The sequence below is a fragment of the Epinephelus fuscoguttatus genome, linkage group LG15, assembly GCF_011397635.1.
Source record: "Epinephelus fuscoguttatus linkage group LG15, E.fuscoguttatus.final_Chr_v1".
NCBI lineage: Eukaryota > Metazoa > Chordata > Actinopteri > Perciformes > Serranidae > Epinephelus > Epinephelus fuscoguttatus.
In genome coordinates this window covers 14,462,987-14,484,102 of record NC_064766.1, presented here as the reverse complement: position 1 = coordinate 14,484,102, position 21,116 = coordinate 14,462,987, and the positions used below count along the sequence as shown (strand labels likewise).

The following is a 21,116-nucleotide window of genomic DNA, read 5'->3' as shown; positions in this document are numbered from 1 at the left end:
GTTCATGAAATTATGTCTTGGCAGAGACGCTGGCGACAGATTCACACAATGCTTGGGACTTGGAACGGAAAGAAAAGACGACTGTAGACATTTTCAGCTGGGTTTACTTTGTCTTCTGTTGACAACAGCCGCGCTTTGGGGCTTTAATTTTTTTTATTTACGTTCTCTTTACAACATATTATACAGAGTCATCAAAAGTTGTTAGTGCTCTGGAATTATCACAAGCATTAAAATAAATGTAAAAAAATGTAAGAAGCTCCAGTCATTTCAAATAAAGGAAGGTTATTGTGCAACTATGACTAATACAGTTCATAATACATATAAAACACTTTTTTAAAAGGCATTTTAATGCTGTTTGTCTTATGTCAGGTGTCTGTGTGGCTTTGCTGAAAAAGAAGAAAACATTCTAACTAATCCACGTGACTGGATAGTTAAACAGCGACTAGTGAAACAGATCTCCAGTTATAAAGATGTGGATTTTTAGCACCTCCATTGCCGTTATGAATTTTAAAGGAACATTCAAGTCTACACTGTCCACCCTGCATATCAAGCACGCAGATCGCAATCCATCTTTGGCTCAGGGTTGGGGAAGGAGCACCTTTAAAAGAAAGCTCTGGGGGAAGAGCCGACTCTATCTGTGGTGATACATATGGATTTTTGGCTTGGCTTAACACGCCAGATAAGTCTCTTCCTCCAAAGCGTTCTCCCACAGCAAGCACCTTCCTCCCCCTTTTTTTATTTTCTCCCCAGCCACATCGCGCTGAATCTGAGGCTAACCGAACCCTTATCCACCCCTCGTCTTCTCTCCGACGCCGCACGACGACCTCGATTTCCAATCGTCTCGGAATAAAATGTGCACCAGAGAGACAGCCACACAGTACCTTACATAACACACAAGGTCAGAAATATAATGACATATTCAATTGAATACAATTACATTTCCTCCCTGCCTTGATAAACATGTTCTCCATGTGTTTTCTTTTTGTACACATGTAAAAAATGTCTCAGAAAACATTATTTGCTTAACTTAGGGTGACATACTGTTTTTATTTTTTTTGCTTTATATCAAATCTTCATTTTTAAACACACATATACATAAAACACGCGTCGTATTTGCGACCGGAAGAGAGCTAGCTAGATTATATATGTTTGGCGTCTTCAGTGAGAACTAAAGGCGGATTTCTGCCCATGTGTTTCCGTCCTTTGCCAGTGAGGGGCAGAGGAGAGCATTTTGGCATTCGAACCAGCAGAAACAAGACAGTAAAGGGTCGGAGGAAGAAGGGAAGGCGGGCTGGCAGGGGAACATGCCTTTGGGGGAGGTGGCACTTTGAAGGGCAAGCGAGAGGGCGTTCGTCGATCATTGGGCAAGCCGGAGGGAGGGGAGAGAGATGTCCGTCATCGAGTTTGAGAAAGAGAAGAAGAAGGACGAGGAGTAGGAAGGACAGAAGAGAGAGGAAAGAGGAGCAGAGCATTGAGCTGTAGGCCTGGCAGTCAGATAAGGAGAGGCTTAAAGAGTGGAGTGGATTGTGTATAGGCCTTTTCTGTGGGGGAATAATGCAGTGCACAGTCACTAGAAGACAGGAAGAGGAAGAGATGAAGGAAGCCAAAGACGTAAGGACAGAGAGAACGAAACAAGGGTTTGGAGGGAGGAGATGAATCCCAAGATGGGAGCAGAGATGAAGAGTGAATAACAAAGGAGTGAAGACAGCAGAGGAGGCAGGGAGGGAGGGAGAGAGGAAGATGGAGAGAGAGATATCTCGTTACCAGCACGTGCTAAAATAATTAGCCCTGGGTTGGCGAGGAGAAACGTGCAAGCGGATTAACTGGACCTAAAATAACTCTGAGAGCACAGAAGCTGCACCTCTTCCTGGTAAGCCCCTTTTGTCAAGACTCCTGAGAGCATCCGTCAGCCCTCCGGGCCGTGACGTCATTCCAGGTCGTCAGTCGACGGCCGTCAAGTCAACAGCGGACAGCCTCATGCACTCAGGCACAAACAGCTCAGCGGGCACCCCCCCCACCCCCATCCACCCTGCTCACCTCTTTCTTTATCGCTCCCCCTCCCCTGTTAGCTGAAAAATGTGCAGCTGTTACAGTAAGCCCGTACGCACTTATAGGGCCAGAAATAGCCCCCTTTAGCCAGGGCAGGGACACGGCGACAACCTCCATTAGCTCAAATGTGAGAGGATTGAATCACCCCGAGCTCGAGGGCTTGAACCTCTATCTACGCCGGCTGAGAGCAGGAATCATATTTCTCTCCCACTATCACTCTCCTCTCCGTCTCTGTCTCTCTTTTTCTCTATCTGAAGTCCAGAGTGCACTCACAGCTCCGCTCAGTGTGTGTGATTGAGTCGTAAACATTAAGGGGGAAGATTCAGGGGACTCTAAACACAGAGGGATGTCTTTCGGGTTCCTCTTAAGGAAGTTATGTGCGTTGTTAGGCCTTAAACAGTTTTACAGTTTGCCCAATGAGTGCATACAGAGTCTCCAATCAGCCGTTGTAAAAATTATTTGACGCTGTTGCCACTGATATAGTAGGACTATTCTTACAGCCAGTGCTGTCTTGAAAGAGAGGAGATAATGGGAAATAATGGGGGTTGCATCAGGCTGGGCAGTAAAGGAGGGAGCAGACTAGAGGAGTGGAGGCAGTCATGGAGAAGTCAGACCTTTATCTACAGGAGAGAGAAAAGGAAGAAAAGAGGGAAGGGAAGTGAGAGAGGAAGAGAAACAGGATAGAGCAGTTAGCATATAAATCACTTCTGTAATTTGAATTAACAAGAAAGTCAGGAAATTCACAGTGAAAGAGGAAGAAATGGGATTGGAGAGTAAAAAAGAATGAAGATCAGTGCGAGGGGAGAAAGTTAGAGTTTGACACGTTGCCTGCGAAAAAAAAAAGCAAATTGGCTTGTCCCCGCAGCTTGGGATTCGTGATGCGTATCGGACGCACTTGGAGAAAGCTTTTTCTGTGGATAGGATCACAATGAAAGGAACCAGAAAGGCAAAACCCGGGGAGCAGCTTTTTAGATTTTGTTATCAAACCCAGCCGTCTTAGGGTCTCGCTTCAAATGGCATATCTTATGACCTGACAAAAGTACTCGGGGTGCCGGCTGGTGTAAGAGATTATCACGACATCTTAGATCTCGGCCCATATAGCTGCGTCTACAGTCATCAGCCTGTGACAAGAGCAGATATGATTTGACTCATTTATTCAGGCACTCAGGTTGGCGTTGTGGTGGGTGTGAAGTAGGTTTGTGGTTTAACTCTCCTGCTGTCTCCTCAGTAGACTTCCCACTCTCTTATCCTTGATTGCTCCCTCCCCCCTTGGCCTCCCCCGCCTCCCTATTGGTTTATTTTTTGAAGGTGAGCTGGTTGACGAGGCGGGAGAGGAAGCCAACCGGTTCGGACTTTCCTATCCCTCCCTCACCACCGGGTCTCTGTTCCCCATTTCTGCCGGTCAGCTCCAGGTCGATGGTCATCAGCACCCGGGCCGTGCCCTGTTCCCCTCCTCCCACCACCCTGTCTGTCTTTTTGGCTATGGTTTGCTGCTGCGGCTTGGACTGCACCATCGGCACCGCCAGGTGTATGGGCTGGAGCAGCCGGTCGACGAGCCCGCCCCAGCCCCTCCCCGTATCCTATTTCTTATCCTTGCGAGACTCCTGCTTCTTCTTTTCCGAGGCGGCCGCCTTCACCTTGGAGGGTTCGGCGGGAGGCACGGGGCCCTGTGGGGGAGGAGGGAGAGGGGGTCGGGGGGAGAACAGGGGAGGAGAGTCACTTCAGGAGGAAAGGAGCGTGAGGGAGTGTGAGAGAGAGAGAGAGAGAAAGAGAGAGAAAGAAAGACAGAGAGATAGAGAGAGAGAGAACGAGGATTCAGGGAAGGAAGGAGGGGTGAGATGGGTGCGTTAGAGGTGAGAGGATGAGAGATGGAGTTAGCAGGACAGGTGGAGCTGTGTGAAGAGGAGAGAAAAACACATTTAGGAGGAGAAGGGGGAGAGAGTCAGACATACAGATAGGGGGGAGGAGGTAGAGAGACAGTCCTTTTAGGGGAGAGGGTAGCAAGTGAGGGGGGGCGGTGTCCAGAGCTGTAAGGGGGTGACAAAACAGGTAACCATGCGTTAGGATGGGACACAGTGGCAGGTAGGCTCCATACACCTGTGAGAACTAAGTGACAATTGATCAATAACACACACTCATACACAAACACAGACACACACACAGTGTACACCAGATTAGGTTCCTATTGAGATCTGACTATTTGAGATACTTGCAGACAGAATAGCTCTTGTTTTCCCTCAGTGTGATTCTTGTCACAGTGAAAAAGTTCCCACTAAGTAATTCATTAACTAACTTAACAGTCTGTGGATAAACATTTTAAAAGTGGTGATAAATTTGACTAAAAAGAGAGTTTTTAGACATCTAGGCAGTGGTGGAAGAAGAACTCAGATATCTGACTCCAGTAAAAGTAGTAATACCTCAGTAAAGGAATAATCTGTTACAAGTAAAAGTCCTGCATTTTTACTGAAGAAGAAAAGTATTAGCAAAATACACTTAAAATGCCTAAAGGAAAAAGTACTTGCTATGCTGAATGGTCGGCTGATATTCAGACAGAATTGTCAACTCATTACACTGTGTTTCCATCTTCAGTCTGAGATTGCACCCTGCATAACTGATTTTGTGGGGGAGAGGGGTTCAATTTTCCCTAATCAATCACTCAAAACCAACGTAATTACCTGGATCTAAGGTAATTTTAAGTAGACAGTGGTTCATAGCCATGCCAACCATCTGTTGTGCCGGGGTTTTAAGAATGACGCAGCGCGAAGGAAAGCAAACTACCGTATCGGGCAATTTTGAGAAGACATGTCGATTAAGAACAGCCTCGATAGCAACATCAATCTTGTCGATACGGTGTACCACTTCACATTGGTGTTAGACCCACCCATGGTGCTGATTGGCTAATCATTAGTCCCTCTGCCGTTTTTATTTTAATTGATGAACCACTGTTTCATGTCACAATGCCAGACAAGTCAGTCAACCTGGTGGATTGGGTGGATTTAAAGGTCTGGACCCAGGGAAGCAGAATGGCCCATTTAAGAATAACAAATACTATATTACTTGACTATAATTACTGATGTATTAATGTGATCATTGCTTTAATATTGCAGCTGGTAAAGGTGGAGCTCCTTTTTGACTATTTATAGATATACACACTACAGAGTAGTTTGTCAGTTTCACTGAGGGATCAACAAAGTTTTATATTGATCTAAAATGTTCCATCATTATTTAGTTGTTGATTATATTTTGTATTAATGATCTGAATCTGCAAACTAAGTAGTTATCAAGTTATTAAATAAATGTAGAGGATTAAAAAGTAAAAATGTACAAGTATAAAGTAACATAAGATGAAAATACTCAAGTAAAGTACAGGTAACTCAAAACTGTACTTCAGTACAGTACTTGAATGACTATACTTAGTTACTTTCCACCACTGCATCTGGGACACATTTTAACTTTGGTTTAAACATCATTTGGATAACTATATTTCAGTGTAGTTGGGATATGCAACACAATGAAATACAGTCATTAAAAGGCTGTTTGCAGATTTAACACTACACATAAAATCTATAACCTCATTTGAATTATTCAAATCGAGCCTTTTTCATCTGTGAAATTAAGTTGCTCTTGCTTTTAAGTTCATTTTTTAACCTCAGACTTAGTGTCATTCTAAAGATTGCCATTGTTATTCAAATTCTGTTGTTTTTGTTGTTGTTGTGTCTCTCCCTCTCATGTCTTTGAGCATAAATTGTCAAAATGCATAAATTGTGAAAAAAAAGCAACGTCTTGTCAGGACCCTCTTCAAAAAAAGATGATGCGTCTCTTGGGGCTCATTCTGTTGACAATCAAATTTGCTCAAAACTTTCACCCCATTTCAACCTAGACGCCGACTGTCAGTGATGACTGTCCTGCAGATCAGCACATCCATGCATCCATGCTCACACTGGGTCTGTGAAACATTTCGACTTGTCGACACTAACATTTATATGAAAAGGTGAAAAATGAAATTGTTTGAGAGCTAGCTGCACTTCAAGGCCTGATACCCCATCACATTCAGAGAGGGGAAGTACCTGGAAATGAAATATTTGTTTACAAATTACATAACTGGGCTATTAAATTAATTATTAAAGTTCACAGTGGAATAAAGAATTTGTTCTGCCCATGCCCAAGGATGGATCTGCTTTACTGGCTATGTGATATTTTTAAAAGAAAGGCCCACATTCAGCCTCCATTCATCTAACTCGTACTTATATAATTCATCCATTCACTCCCACTCATTCTGTATATTGTCTGTGCAATGTCTAAAAACATCCAAGAAGAAATCTATAAAAGAAAGAGGAGGAAGGAAGTAAAGTGAGGCTTCATTTGAGCACAACAAATCCATCAGGACGGACTGGACAGAGTGGAGATAAGGTCAAGGTAACACTTAACTTTACAATAGCTGTATTCCAGTGCATTAACCTGTGAGTTAACCTATTGAAAAGTATCACAAGTGCACGATAATACTCAGACGGAGCTTAATGAAACTTCCCTCATATGTAATGGTTTTAACCAACACTGTGTACTTTTAGTATTCTTCCACAGGTTGGACTATGGGACCAGTACACTGCTGTAAAGTGTTACAGCAGAGGACAGTCCGAGTGAATAGTATGCATGCTGGATCTGGGGTTTGGAGAATGAAATACATCCTCTAATACATCAGGTTAGTCAACGGTGGAAAGCACACTAGACGCTGCCTCTAGTCACTGAAGCTTCGGCTAATAATACCCCACTGATTGCATTAGAAAATTTATCATCTCTAATGATGCACCGTGCCGAAGCAGCACGCGCTCTGATAAGACAGCAATCGAGGCGTACGCTGCAGCTAACATCCGGCTCCACGGGGCAGCTGTGCAGCCCATCCGGTGTCATTACCTTCGATCATACTTACATTCCCTCATACATCATTGTATTGTTTACCATTATGCATCCCACGGTAGGCTCAGTTTCTGCTGTATTGCAGAGCTCCCACGCTAATGACGGGGCTGCCTCGTAAACACACTCGAACCTGCTTAGGCAGAATGCAGAGCTGCCCTTGTTACAGGGGCTGCACACACTTCAAAGGAAATGTGGGTACAGTGGCAAAACAGGAGGGACTGGTGGGGAGGTTGGTGGGGAGGTAGATAGGGAAGTAAGTGGCTGCGTCCCCTGCTGCATACTAAAGAGAGACGGTGACAGGTGAGGAGGGAGAGTGAGAGGTAGATGAGGAGTGAGAGGTAGTGATTTTCTGTCCAGAACCGAAGCTGATCAGAACCCAGAACACCTGAGGAGGGAGAGAGACTGGAAAAGGGAGGTGATGAGGTGGTGATGGTGGTGGTGGTGGAGGGGAGGAGGGTGAGGGAGGATCGACAGAGCGAGAGAGGAAGTAAAAAGGGAAGAGGAGAGGGGGAATTACAGACAGATAGATGCTTCTCATGGTCAGCAAGGAAGTCAAAGGCAGGGAGAGGCGGGAGGTGGGGAAGGAGAGGAGGATGCGACTGAAGAGAGGTAGAGAGACTGGGGATCGGATAAAAAGGAATGTGAATGAGAGAGCGAGGGAGGGAGTGAAGTGAAGTGGAGTTGGGGTGGTTGGTTGGGGGGGGGGGCAATTGGGGGATGGAAAGAAGAATGGGTGGGTCGTGTGTGCGTGCGTGCGTGTGAGCTCAGATCGATACCGAGTGCACTCAATTATCATTCCAGTACAGTGTGTGTGTGTGTGTGTGTGTGTGTGTTCATTCCTGTGAGCTTTCTTATGTGTGTGGCTGCGGGGTAAACTCCTCTCCCACAACTCCACCTAATGGGGAGTAGCACACACCACAGGGCTCCTTTGTCTCTCTGTCTCGCTCACTCCCTCCTTCACTCCCTCACCCGCAGCCTTTTGGAGATTTGCAGTGCAAGCCCAGCAAACGGAAAGTAACGAAGATGGTGAGGCTGATACAAAATTGTGTTGTGTCAGCAGAGACTCCTAATAAGGGCTATTTGATCAAACAACCACTTATGAGCGCACTATAAAATCCCACGAGTCCTCTGTGTGAGGCGCAGCTACAAGAGAGGAATCAGCTCTGAGGGGGGAAAAAAATAAATAAAAATAAAAAATAAGGGAGTGTGAGCTCAGATGGAACATTTTTCTTCCAAGCTGAGACTTGCGGGAGAGTAACTATAAATGACAACATTGTCAAATATTCCAGTGTCCTTTTGGCGGCGAGTTATTTATTCATATATGCACTGTCACCCGCCGCAGGCACTTGAGAGCAACTGACTGCAGCTCAAGAGCAACCTGACAATCACACGACAGTAAAAAGGAAAGAAGAAGACAGAGGGAGGAAGAGGGGCTCCGGGGAGATGAGAATGAGCGCACTTGTTTGAGGTAGAAGGAATGGGTTGGCCCTTGTTGGTGCCGCCCCCTAGGCTTGAGCCTCCTAACTGCCGGCGGAAGCCCGCCAACCACCGCCGCTGCTCCCTCATCTTTACATTAGCTTATACCTGAGGCTAAATGACTCGCTGTCACAATAACACCTTTGAGCTTCCGCCCTGGATATCTTTGCGCATCGCTCATTTCAAAGCTGATTTTTTGATTTAGTAAAATGCCTTGAACCCAAATCCCTTGACTTCCCTTTTGTTCATTATCAGCAGGCGAGGCATACAGTCGATTACAATACACCCCCGCAACCATCCAGCCCCCACTTTACTGCAGAGTAATCAAACAGAACTTGCCCTGGTGCCTTGTATTTACAAAAGAATACAAGCCACCAAAATGTCTGATTAATCCACCACTTGAGGCTATCACAGTCCCATGAGGAATAGGGGAAGAGAAAATACCCCAAATCCTTGGCGTGTAGCAGCGTAAGACCACTGATAACAGCCCAGACCATAATAGGCCCAGTGATTTTCATTTGACTCCCAGTGAGCAAAATCAGCAGCTCCCGTCCCTCTTCCCACTGCGAGCAAATCACAGTCCCATTCAACACAGCAATAGCATTGCTCGGCCATTTCACAGTAGCTGGTTTGATTTTTGCCCCGTGGCTGTTTACTCGCGCTGCGCTGTTTGGCCCCCCTGAGGGAGCTGAAGGAGGGGTGAGGGCCACGAGAGAGAAAGAGAGAAAGAGAGAGAGGAGGGACAGTATGGGCTGTAAAGCACCTCCAACGCTCAGACGGCACTCGAATTTTAACAGCTTGAACACTGTTATTAGTGTTTCCAGGGCAGAGTTTGAATGACATGTTATTTGTTGTTGATATGTTGCTTTGAGGAGAAGTCGGCTAAGTGCGCGGACATGTTGGAGCTGCTTGGACTGGCATTGGGTGAATGCGATTATGAAACTGTGCCGTTATGCACTGTCATGTTAGATGTGTGCTATTGTGTGGCAGCACTGCAACAGAATAGATGAATATTCCCTCTGACAACACGTTTCCTGAGCCTAACACTGAATGCTATAGTAATCTCTCCAAAAAGGACGTCATTTTACCATTTAGCGCCTGAATATGACAGCAAACCAAGCTGTTGCATTCGGTGGTGTCGACTGGATGTGTTCATGTGATGGGAGTGTTTGAGGAAAGGAGACAGAGGGAGGAGAAGAGGGGATGGTTCAGGAAGGAGAGGAGGGAACTTGCCTGTCTCTGCTGTGATCCCTCTTTCTTTTTCTTGCCATGTTTGCTGGAGGGGACAAAAGAAAGACAATGTCAGGATGTCGAATCTATCTCTCCCTCCAGTGGTCACAGGGCAGCATTGCCTGGCAGCCATCATAAAGAGAACATCAACTTAATCTACTGGCCCCGTCTCAAACACAGCCCCCAGGAGCTAGATGCAATCTTATAAAATTGGATAGGTATAAGCAAGATGATGGATCCATCATCTTCATGATCTGGTGGATTATCTACTCAGAAACTTACGCTTCACCACTTTTAATCATCTTGCTTTGGACCTATGCAGTGCCATTTTTAGATGAAATCTAGATGAGAGATGATTATCCGTCTCTTTCCAGCTGACTTACTTCAAATCTAAAACTTGCACACCTAACCAAATCAAATTGTGGCATGGCAGCTATGCCAGCTTGGCCACACAGGTGTCGGTGCCAGGGATGGGCTCCGGCTTCAGCTCCAGTCCCTGGCACAAACCTGACTGGCAGAGCGCCGCCGGCCACAGGCCGGGCACTGACCTGACACTGAGGCTGAAGACACGGCGCGCCACCAGGAACCTCATCAGGTAGTAGATGACCACGATGAGAACCAGCAGGCCCAGCACCACCCCGATGATGGCCCCAGTGATCACGCCAGCCTGGATGGGCACTGTTGGATGGAGGGGAGGAAGAGGAAAAGAGGAGGGAGTGTTAGAAGGTGCACACAATTCGAGGATAATAAGGATGAATAGAAAGCAAGTGACAGCGAGAAGTTGGGAGTGTTCAGAAGGAAAAGGAAGATAGGAAGAAAGAAGAACGTGAGCGATCAGGAAAAGATGTCATAGGAGGAAGGAAATGGAAAGAGGAGGAAGGCAGGGAACAAAGCTAGAAGGAAAGAGAGATGAAAGTAGAACAGACAAGGAGAGCAAAGGTAAAATAAAGGTTGAATGAAAGATGGAGAATACAAGTGCAGTGGAGGCAGAGAGGGAGATGAAGAGGAGGGGAGATAAGGTAGAATAAAGGTGAGAGCAGGGATAGAGTCACGGAGGAAGAAGGTGGGGGAAGGGACGAGGACGGTGGAAGATGATGGAAAAGGGGAAAGGAGAGAGAAATAGGAAGAGAAAGCAAGGAGAAGGGGGAGAAAACAAGTGAAGGGGAGGCAGTGATAGCAATCTCAAATAGAGAAAGAGATAAAATTGTAATTGATTTCATTTAACAGGAGGTGCAAGGAATTCTAAACGAGGCAGTGCGACGACCGGTCTGAACGCAGTGCTCGCTTTAGTCTGATGCACAGTGTAAATTGAGATTAATTGCGGAGTTTGGAATGATTATAACAACAATTGAGAACAGTTGGCTTCTGATGAAGAAAATTCCCCCAAATATGCCATATGGGCTCAGTGGAAGGCTTATGAGCAGACACAGATGTAAGACAATGCAGACATTATACTTTACATAGTGGGAGAATTTGATTTTGCTGAGAAAACCCCGCAGGAGTCACTGTACTCCCCCTCCCACCCTCCCTCATCTCACCCTTCTCAAAGACCAGCAGGCGGACGCTGGAAGGCCGGCCCACTATGTCAGGGGGGTTCTTGGCGTCACAGGTGAAGGTGCCATTGTCGTTGAAGTCCAGGTTCTTGATCAAGATGGAGCCATCACGGCGGCTTGGGTTTCCCACGAACTCCAGCCGGTCCCTGAATGGGCCCTTGTTGTCCACATAGGGAACACCGCCAGTGTAGTGGAAGATCTGTAAAGGACAGACAGGGCATTGTTGTGTTCATGCATGTTGGGTCACCACAATCACTCTAAAGAGTAACTTCTGCATTTGACTCAAAATACAGTACAGCTGTTGCATGACAGGGGCGTTAGTGACCAGGCAGGATCAATCCACCTGATGAGGGTGGCTCGACCACAGGTACTTTCCCTGTGCACATTCATTTTCTGTCTCCATCACCAGCAGCCATAACTGTTTTTTGTTGTTTGAGTAAACGACACGAGGCAGGCTGAGGAACACTGAGTTTGGCTGCTGCATCTCGTTGGCTCATTTCTGGCAGTTTGTCATAAGCTCAAGGAGACTATGTTTTTCATTGAGAGAAAATGACTTTCTTTTTCCTGTCATGATTGAATGTGTGCACAGCACCAGCCTCAGGTAGCCAGCTGGAAACAGATGGGTTACCAAGAGGCAAAGAACAGTTAAGAAGTTAAGAAAAAACAACAGAATAACTGTAGTTTTAAATAGTTTTCGGCGTAACTGTGTCTCTATAGGAATGATCCTGTTTGAATCTCTTTGACCCATATTAGCGGTTGGTCACTGTCTTATTAAGATGTTTTGGCCACTTGGGTGTGGTGGAAACAAGCTGTAATGACCCTATAAAGGTGATATGGCAAATGTGTTAGCTTATTTAGACATTTTAGAAATGCAGGGCAACATTGGCATTTCTGTCCACCTGGCGAAGTCCAACATTTACTCATTTAGCTTTGTTTTGGTCTCCACAAACACTTTTAAATATTCCATCACATTTAACTGCTAGCCACTGACATCATCTGTCTGCCTTTTGGCCTTGGACAAGTAGTGTACAGTGGATTATTTTTTTTCACTGAACAGCTGCGTTTTTCAGCTGAAATGACGCTAAGAGAGCAGAGAGTGGACCAAGACAGTCAAGTTGAGGGTTGGAAAACCCAAATCAATTAGCTGAAAGACGCTAAAACACTTCCCCAAAAGTGTGTCATTAATTCCCTGTTACACAAAGAGCAAGAACTTTCACATAACACTTGATAGATTTAAAAAATACTAATCAAAGCAGCTTTAAAAGTCTGGTGTGTAGAATTTAGTGGCATCTAGTGGTGAGGTTGCAGATTGCAACCAATTGAAACTTGAAGGAGAACTATGGTTGCCGACACCAAAACAGTAAATCCCGAATGGCCCTATCTAGAGCCAGTGTTTGGTTTGTCCATTCTGGGCTACTGTAGAACATGACAGACTCTGTGAAAGAGAGCTGGCTCCATATGTGGATATAAACAGCTCATTCTAAGGTAAAGAAAACACATTGATTCTTAGTTTTAGGTGATTATAGACTAATGACAACATAGTTATGAATATTATATAGCATTTCTGCTAATATATCCCCCTTAATCCTACACATCTTACACTTGAAGTCAACATGTTGCCAATTTTATTTTTAGCCGTCTGTGGCTGCTTGACTTTGGACAGTTCTTCCTCATATAAAGCGAGGGTTTGAGGACAGAGGGTGCTGTGTGCTGCACATATTGTAAAGAGGCAGAATCTGTGATTTGTGATATTGGGCTGGATAAATAAAACTGACTTGACATATAATATATTTCATTTTAATGGAAAAGGGGTAATTATCCCAAAAAAAATACTGTTTTATTATAATAGACCATTACTAATGACAAATGCTGAATGATGCCAGCCCCACAAATGGTGAATGGCAGATTACAGCTAAAATAAAAGCTAACTGATCTGAGTGCTGATGTCCCAGACTCCACAGCATCAAGGTCAAATTTGGTTGATATGTTGTGAAACAGTTAAATAAAACTGTCAGCACACGTCTGATTGAAGGTTTGAGGCCTATGAAAGCCATCCATGAAATGAACAACAGCCTTTTCACATGATACACACGTGTTGGAAATCAAATACGACATTTGAAAGGACAAATGCACCATGAAAACAGATAGACATATGAAACTGTAAATCTGTCCCGGCGGGTAAAGAAATGAGCGACAGAAGATAAGTGGGAAAAAAAGAGAAGAGAAATCTAGTTTCAAAGTGAGGGCACTGCGGGAGATGGATGGAAGCGAAGGAGGTGAGGGGAGAAGATAATGAGAGAGGAGGGGAGGGACAAAGAAGGCAGGGCTGGGGAGGAGGAGATTAAGGGAGGTGGACAGAGGGAGGCGCAGTCAGGACGGGGAGATAGAGAGATTAGAGAGATGGCAGGACGATAAGGGCAGGGAGAGCGAAATTAAAGAGCAGGAGGAAGGTGAGGCGGCAGGAGGAGTGGGAGAGAAAGTTTCTGTGCGCTTGTTGTTTCCTTCTCGGAGTTAATACACCAATCCTGCACTTGTGTGTCAGAATAAATTGAGTATTACTCAAGTGTGTGATGACATTTTAGACATTCACACAGTCCCGAATGCGTCGGATTAAACCAGAATTCCTTTCTGATGATTTACAAGTATTCTGTTCAGTGAGAGTGCTCTGGAAATTACTCAAAATTCATGAATCCTGTAGAGAAAATGATCCGCCATGTTTAAATTCCTGAGATCCTGATATTAAAGCTGCACAAAACAAGTCTGCAAGTGATCCCGAATTGATCAGCTCATTGTTTCAAGCACTGCTCTGCTCAGAAACACTGTCATGTGACATCAGTACAGCACCCCCTTCTCTGACTAAATTTCTGTTCCTCTTCGTGACTGGTAGGGGCGGAGATGGTGAAAACAAAAAAGTCTTTTGGTAGAAAACGCAGCCATTGTTGCCGAGTCTCTAGTGCTGTTGTTGCAAAAGACTTGTTTGTAATTCCCTCTTAAATATTTATTTGAAGCTTCTTGACTGAGAAAAAAGGTTAACTTTAAGTGGGAGTACATAACATCAGAATTTCATTTAGGAAAATATGGAAGGTGGACCATCCCTTTATGATTTATGCAAAGATGTCTGGCTTTTTAGCTGCTAAATGCTTTACTATGTTCACAAACTACTCACTAACTTTGTACGTCTGCACTTTGGTGCTGAGCAAGAAGTATACAGGAGGTTTACCAGAGCCTTTTTCTACAGATGACAGCATGAGAGTAAATCAAAACAGCAAAGCCATGGGCTGTAAAAGCAAAACAATGAGCTTAAAGATGAACTTTTTGAAGAGCTTGCATTAAGTTTGTTCCATGACAATCTCAATAAGTGCAGCTTTAAAGTGGATGTGACTAATTTTACAGAGATTTAAAGATTGCTTTGCAGGCTGCCTGACTGTGACAGCTAACTGTCTTGTAAAAGCATATTTTCCTTACAGGATGATGACAGATCAGATGATAGTACAGTTATCTCGTACCACAATTATCAATAAGTAGACTGTGTGTGTGTCTGTGTGTCTGTGTGTCTGTGTGTGTGTGTGTGTGTGTGTGAGTGTGAGAGAGAGAATTTGAATCTTACAGAAATGCTGTCCCGGGAGCCATCAGGCCTGTATGTCCAGGAGAAGGTGACATCCTCCGAGGTCCAGCGCCAGGAGAAAAAGGAACAGGACAGCCGGATGTCGGAGCCCAAGAGGGCGTGACGCTCCCAGCCAGTGTAAATCACTATAGCCTGGGACTGCTCAGGTACTGGGAGACACAGCAGGTAGATACAGTTCATTCACAAATAAACCCACCTATCCACATCACAAGATAATGTGTTTTGATTTAATACTGCCTTGACTATAAAGTCACAGGAAATGATCAGAATTGCAACCTGCAAAAGCTGCTTGTTAGAGGAAAGCAAGCAACAAAACCATACCTGCACAGTTGTCTACATGCCTGGACATAAAAGGACATTTATGTGTAAAGTACTAATCAACATATTCTTGTTCTGTTATATTTCTGATGGTATTACCCTGTATTGAATGTCAGTTTGTTCGTTTACAACTTTTCACCCATAAATCTATCAAATAAATCCCAAATACTTAGATATGCACCCACACACACACACGGTTAAACTGCACATTTAGTGGTGTCAGATCCACCATTGATTCAGACATGCACTTGGTAAATATTTGGATTATTACTGGAATATTGGTGCTAGTCTCTCAAAGTCAAAGGGGAACATCATTTTCTCCATTAATATGGATTATGTTGGCTTAATCATGTGCGCTGTTTATGCTCGAATAATATCTAATGATCGATGTTAATTTGGTTTTGGCTGCAAAATCAATATTTTACTTCCCTCGAAAATGCACTCAGCATCTCAAACAACCACCAAAGCCCCTGGGAGCTGCACAGCCCTGCCACTCTAACATCAGCCAGAACAACATCATTTTTTTGTTATGTTTCCCTTAAAATGTGTGAATGGGCCACCAATGAGTCACAGTATTCTCAAAGCTACATTAACACTAATGCCCATAAGTGTCGTGGAGCTTGGTGCCATCTTTCTTATAACACCCAGAGAGTAAAGTTCACAGCCCTCACTGCGAGCGACCTTGAACGAACACCGTTAGTGCTGCCAGCCCCCGCAAAACTTGTCGATGAAATCGTGCTTGACATTTTTAATTAAAATTCTGACAAAAACTGCAAATATCTGACAGGAGGGGAGCACAGAAAGCCGTCTGCTTGAGAGCAAAACGTCTGCCAGCCCTCCCTTTTAAAGTCATGGTATTACTCTTTAACTTTGAAAGCTTAGGGCCAGCTGCTTTATAAGAGGAGCACAGATGTACAGTGCTGGGTCATTTAGCATAAAGCACCTGAGAATGAACGATGTCCTCTACAGGTGTCCTAAAGGCTTTTTTTTTTAATTGAATCAATAAGCAAATGTTAAGATATTAATTTAATTGTTTTAGTCTAGTATTAAGCCGGTGTACAGGGAGATATTACAGAGATCAATTAATTCCCTACTAAGCCTATTGACCTCTTTTTATATCATCAAGTCCATCAGTTTTCAAGTAAGCACTGAAGAAGAAAACAGAAAAAGCCCTCTTCATCATATTCTCATTTAACCTTTCACCCCACATCAGTGGAAAGATAATTTCTACATCTTCGCATTCAATAGATGAAATTCACTGTGGGTGTCTTTGAGACCTCCTCAAAATAAAACTTAATAAAAAAAACAGTTCAAAGAAGATTCAGTCTTTCTTTTTTTACCTATTCCCAGGAGGACAACCGACGCCAGCGCCAAAAACGTCAGCATGGTTTCTGGCTTCTAGGGAGCTCCCAAAAGACTTATGCTGCGGACCTGACAGGAGCCTGTCGAGGAAGAGTCCCACTCTGGAGGGAGTGTGAGTGGAAGGAGGAGAAAGAAAGAAAGTGGAGTGGAGGGGTGCAGGACGCCAGGACAGAGGGCTTCAAAACTGGACAACAACAGAAAACCCACTGTCCCCTGGTTTATACCCAACCACACCCCTCGCTCAGGCCCAGCCCGGCCCATTCCTCCTCTCCACACCCCCCCCACCCCCACCCATCCTGCTATTTCTCTCCATTTCGTACCCTCATTGAAACAAATTACACACATTATCTTTTGAAGTGGACGAGAAACGCAGGCGAGAGGCACCTGCGCCGTACAGTAACTGGTGAATTAATTGGGTAAACAATGGGCAACTTGGGGGGAATTTGCAAACTCTGTGCAGCATTACACTGTGATGAATGTAATGTGCGAGATTACACCCTCGCCGTGATGTGACTGAGTTGAGAGAGAATGCTAATCAACGCTTAGCATGTAGGCGCTAACGAGGTCGTGTGACAGGGAATCATGACCATCTGCAGCCGCTCTGTATGTGATCACTGCTCATATGTAAATATTACATGTGGAGTGGTGGGAGGCCTGTTTCTGTCTGTTTACAGTGAAGGAGGAGGGGACGAAGGGGGGATCCTGCTGCGAGGTCAGTCCAGTGCTCTCTCCTCTGTCCCCATGCCTCACCCCTCTCTCCTCTCCCTGCACTTTCACCGGGTCTGAGGCCAGCGGCCCAAACAAAGCACCGACTCTTTGCTCTCTGTCCTCCCTCTCTCCAGATTCCTGTCGTTTGCTGACGTCTAGCACTTGGAGACAATGGAGAGAGAGGGGGACAGGGGCTGACTGGTGTTTGCCCGTCTGTCAATGGCGCTTTCTTCCTCTCCGGCCCTCTCCCTTTCTTTTGCGCTGCCTCGTTTTCTCCTCCTGTCCAGACAAAGCTGTGTATTCAAAAATGCAGCGCCCACTCCCCGCTTTTCCAGTAACACAGACAGCAAGAGTGTGGGGACAGACCTGCTATATATAGATGGGTTGATATGAGGACAGGACAAGACACACAGACATGAGACCAAGATGGTGGCAGATACAGACGCAGGACAAAATGAGAAAAGAGGCAGCGGTGGAAATGAGCGGACACACTGGAGTGGAATTTCTGCAAAACCCTCATTTCTAAAAAGCCTCATTCCATCATTTTGTCACATGTCATAAATATGCATTAATTTAGCCGCTGGCATCGTAATAGTGAATGCATGCACAAATTAATGGTCTGCGGTTTTCTTCCAGCTTCAGCAAACACACAAGCTGAATTCACTTATTCTCAACATGAAGTGTAAACCATATCAGTCATGATTTGACTCCTCCTACCCCCCGTTGGGACTGCACATATGATGAGAGTGTAAGAAGAGGAGGCACTTGACAAGGACGTTCACTTCATCCACTTCACTTCGTCATTTTATTGAGCCTACTTATCCAGGTTTCCCATGCTGGATTTCCTTTGCAAGGGGGGCTCTTGGCCGAGACAGCACTCAAAGTATTTAGCAACAGATCGACTTTTGCTTACATTTGAGACCACGGCATAAATTCTTGCCACTTGTGAAAAATCGCAACCGCTCATTCATCTTAACACCTCAAATACCCCTGCTGACGGATCAGCTGAACAAAATGGACCATCTGCCAACTTGTTGGCGCCATCAACTGTCTAAGCTTTGGCTTGAACGTCTAAATCGCGACATCCTTAACAATTATGGCAGATCCTGCCTTCGGGCCCCAGAGAAACAGGGGGATTCTTTATGAGCCTGGCAGGTGCAGAATGTGGCAGGCACCCAAACTCGTCAGCACCGAGTGACGGTGGCAGCGGCAGCGGCTGAGCTTGGCAGGCAGAAACTGTATCACATATAGAGCGAAGGCCCCCATTCCTTCAGCTGGCAGTGGTATAGCACACTAATGTAGGAGAGGGAGAGCTTATCTGCCGCTAAATTATACAGAGAGGAGAGGGGCGAATGGGGGAGAGAGGTACCAATGAGAAACAGACAGAGAAAAGTCGATCTGTAGAGCCATTTAGAGATTTTTTTGCTAAATTATACATGAGTCCTCAGCTGCACTTTAGTGATATTGAGGTGGACAAGGCTTCATATCAATTGGTGTTATTAGAGATGACTGAATACGCAAAGTACCTCCGGCTTTAGCCACTGTGTGAATGAAACCATCTCAACTGTCTGCCTGCATCACTCATCAAGCTTGTTTTCACGGGTTGAGACAGTGGTCTCAGTTGCATTTGGTGAGGGCATGTCATTAGACACCCGTAGAAATTTACAGAGCATATTTTCTTGTGATATTGTAATTTTCTTTGACGTAGAATTATTTCCAATGGCAGCAGAAAAAAACATACGAAGCGCACATTCAAAAGACCAGGGATAATCACAGTCTGGGAAAGCATCCCGAGCTGTAGATGTTAGGGGCTCTTGTCAACTCCATCCATGTCTAATTTTTCTGCAATGTTGAGTATGTTTGTCACAGCTCTGAGTGCAGCCCTCATCACAAGGAAGGCTGGCAGATGTGCAGAAGGGGAATGTCTTCTTCGAAATGTGGAGGGCTTCTGTGAATGGAGAGCGCCTTTGAGATTGAACGGCTGGAGGGTTTCTAGCTGCTTAAGACAGGGGAAATGGAGAGACAGAGGAGATGCACACCACAGGCTGGTTCACACGAAGGTCATAAGACTAATGACCGTCAACAATGATCCAATGGAGTGCACTGCAGTCTTACCCCCTTAAGCACAAGCCTCTCAGTGTGGGCCAAAGTGAAGCACTGACAAGTGGGGAACAACAAAAAACGCCGCCATCATAAACCAATCATAAAGTAGTCTCGTAAACGACTAGATCGGCTCACAGTTTTGCTGCAGGGGTTGGATAATCAAGCGAAACATTTCCATAACCAAATAAGGCAAATGAGGCATGGCAAGCAATTGGCCAGAAAACTGTCAAAAGTTAAGGCTAGAAGGCAGGATTAAATATAAATACAGCAGTGTTATGCCATCTAGGTTTTCTAATAGGACACACGTTTAAAGCCTGCTGACTAAATAAAGATCTAGAGTAGGAATATGCCACAAAAAGGAAGTGTCTGTATTATCTATAGGGATTTAGAGCAAAGATTCCCAATCAGGAGTACTTGTAACCCACAGGAGTGTGTGTGTGTGTGTGTGTGTGTGGGGGGGGGCCTCCACAGTTGCTTGGGTAAACATGGAGAAATAGCCTGCCAGAATTGAGTCCTAAAAGCCAGAAATAAGTTATCGTTTTACCACTTCTGGTTCCCTCATCTCAAAGTCAATGGGTTTTTTGAATGGGCGTTTTGGTTAGATGCCTGTAATAAGCTCTGTGGTTAACACACAAACTTAAGAGAGTTTCACTTTTTTTTCCTTGACTTAAAATACATCAGTAAATAACCCACTCGTGAACTCTGAACATTCTACGTGTCTAAAAAAAGGGGGGTTGCTTACAAGCAGCTAAATGAGACTATAGAACGTCATCATGCTGAGCTGCACTGAACATGGCTTTACGTCTTGTTATGGTGGGGACATTAGGTCGTGCAATGGCAGTGTAGTTTGTTTATAGCCTAACGTTGGCTTTTTACTTCTGGGGCAGTATTCACAAAGCTTCCTAGTGCTGAGAGTTGCTCCTAGTGACGAAATTCTAAGAAAATTCTTAGAATTTCCCCTTAAAGTTAAGACTAGGTCCTTGTTAAGATACAAATTATTCACAAAGTGTCTTCACTCTTAAAAGAGCTCTGAAGGTCAAAAACTGTTAGGAGCAGGGAGGAGGACTTTTAAGCGATTTAAGAGTTTCTTAATCGGAGGAGAAAATGTCAGAAAGACAAAGAGGAAGGAGAAATATTCTCCAAACGCTGGATGACAGTGAGTAAATGAAATGCTACAGATTAGATCATGCAGGGATAATACTTGTGGTTGATGTCATTTGGGATATGCACACATTTCCCAGCTAACGCTATAACACTGGAAATAAAATGATCACGATAATAAGATATTTAATAAAAACTGTAAAAATGCAACAGTGCAGCAGTGATGACTTGGATCTGTCTCAACCCTCCATCAGCAGAATGATCACACTAACAATGACAACACCTTGCAGGCTCACAAAAGGGTGTGTCTGTGACAACCAATCACACCTGTTAAAAAAAGCATCACACCTAGCAACATGGTCAACCACACCTCCTCCCTAAGGTAAAAGTTTGTCTCTTCCTTGCTCAGAGTTGCTCTGAGAACTTTCCTAAATCACTCCTAAGCTAAGACTCCCTACTAAAAATGTCTAGGCTAAGTTAGGAGCTCTCTGAGAGTGCTCTCAGAATGTTTGTGAATACAGACCCTGGTGATTACATTTAGCATTCTATAATAGTGAAAATGGTGTTCATTTGTGAAGCTTATCTTGATGATACAAACATGTAAGTATTATTATTTGTCGCCACAGAGCTTATTTTCAACAATAATCTAAAATCCAATGGAAAGAAATCCCATAGAC

At 44.6% G+C, this 21,116-nt stretch overlaps 1 protein-coding gene across 1 annotated transcript; it reads right to left on the bottom strand.

Moving 5' to 3' along the window:
- Nucleotides 1-86: 86 nt before the first annotated feature.
- Nucleotides 87-16,788, bottom strand: mpz (myelin protein zero). Its single transcript, XM_049597797.1, is given in 9 exon segments — nucleotides 87-3,716; nucleotides 9,673-9,715; nucleotides 10,218-10,347; nucleotides 11,208-11,421; nucleotides 14,830-14,996; nucleotides 16,506-16,570; nucleotides 16,572-16,666; nucleotides 16,668-16,695; nucleotides 16,697-16,788. Coding segments are annotated over 9 exon segments (921 nt in total). The 3' UTR covers nucleotides 87-3,629.
- Nucleotides 16,789-21,116: the final 4,328 nt, after the last annotated feature.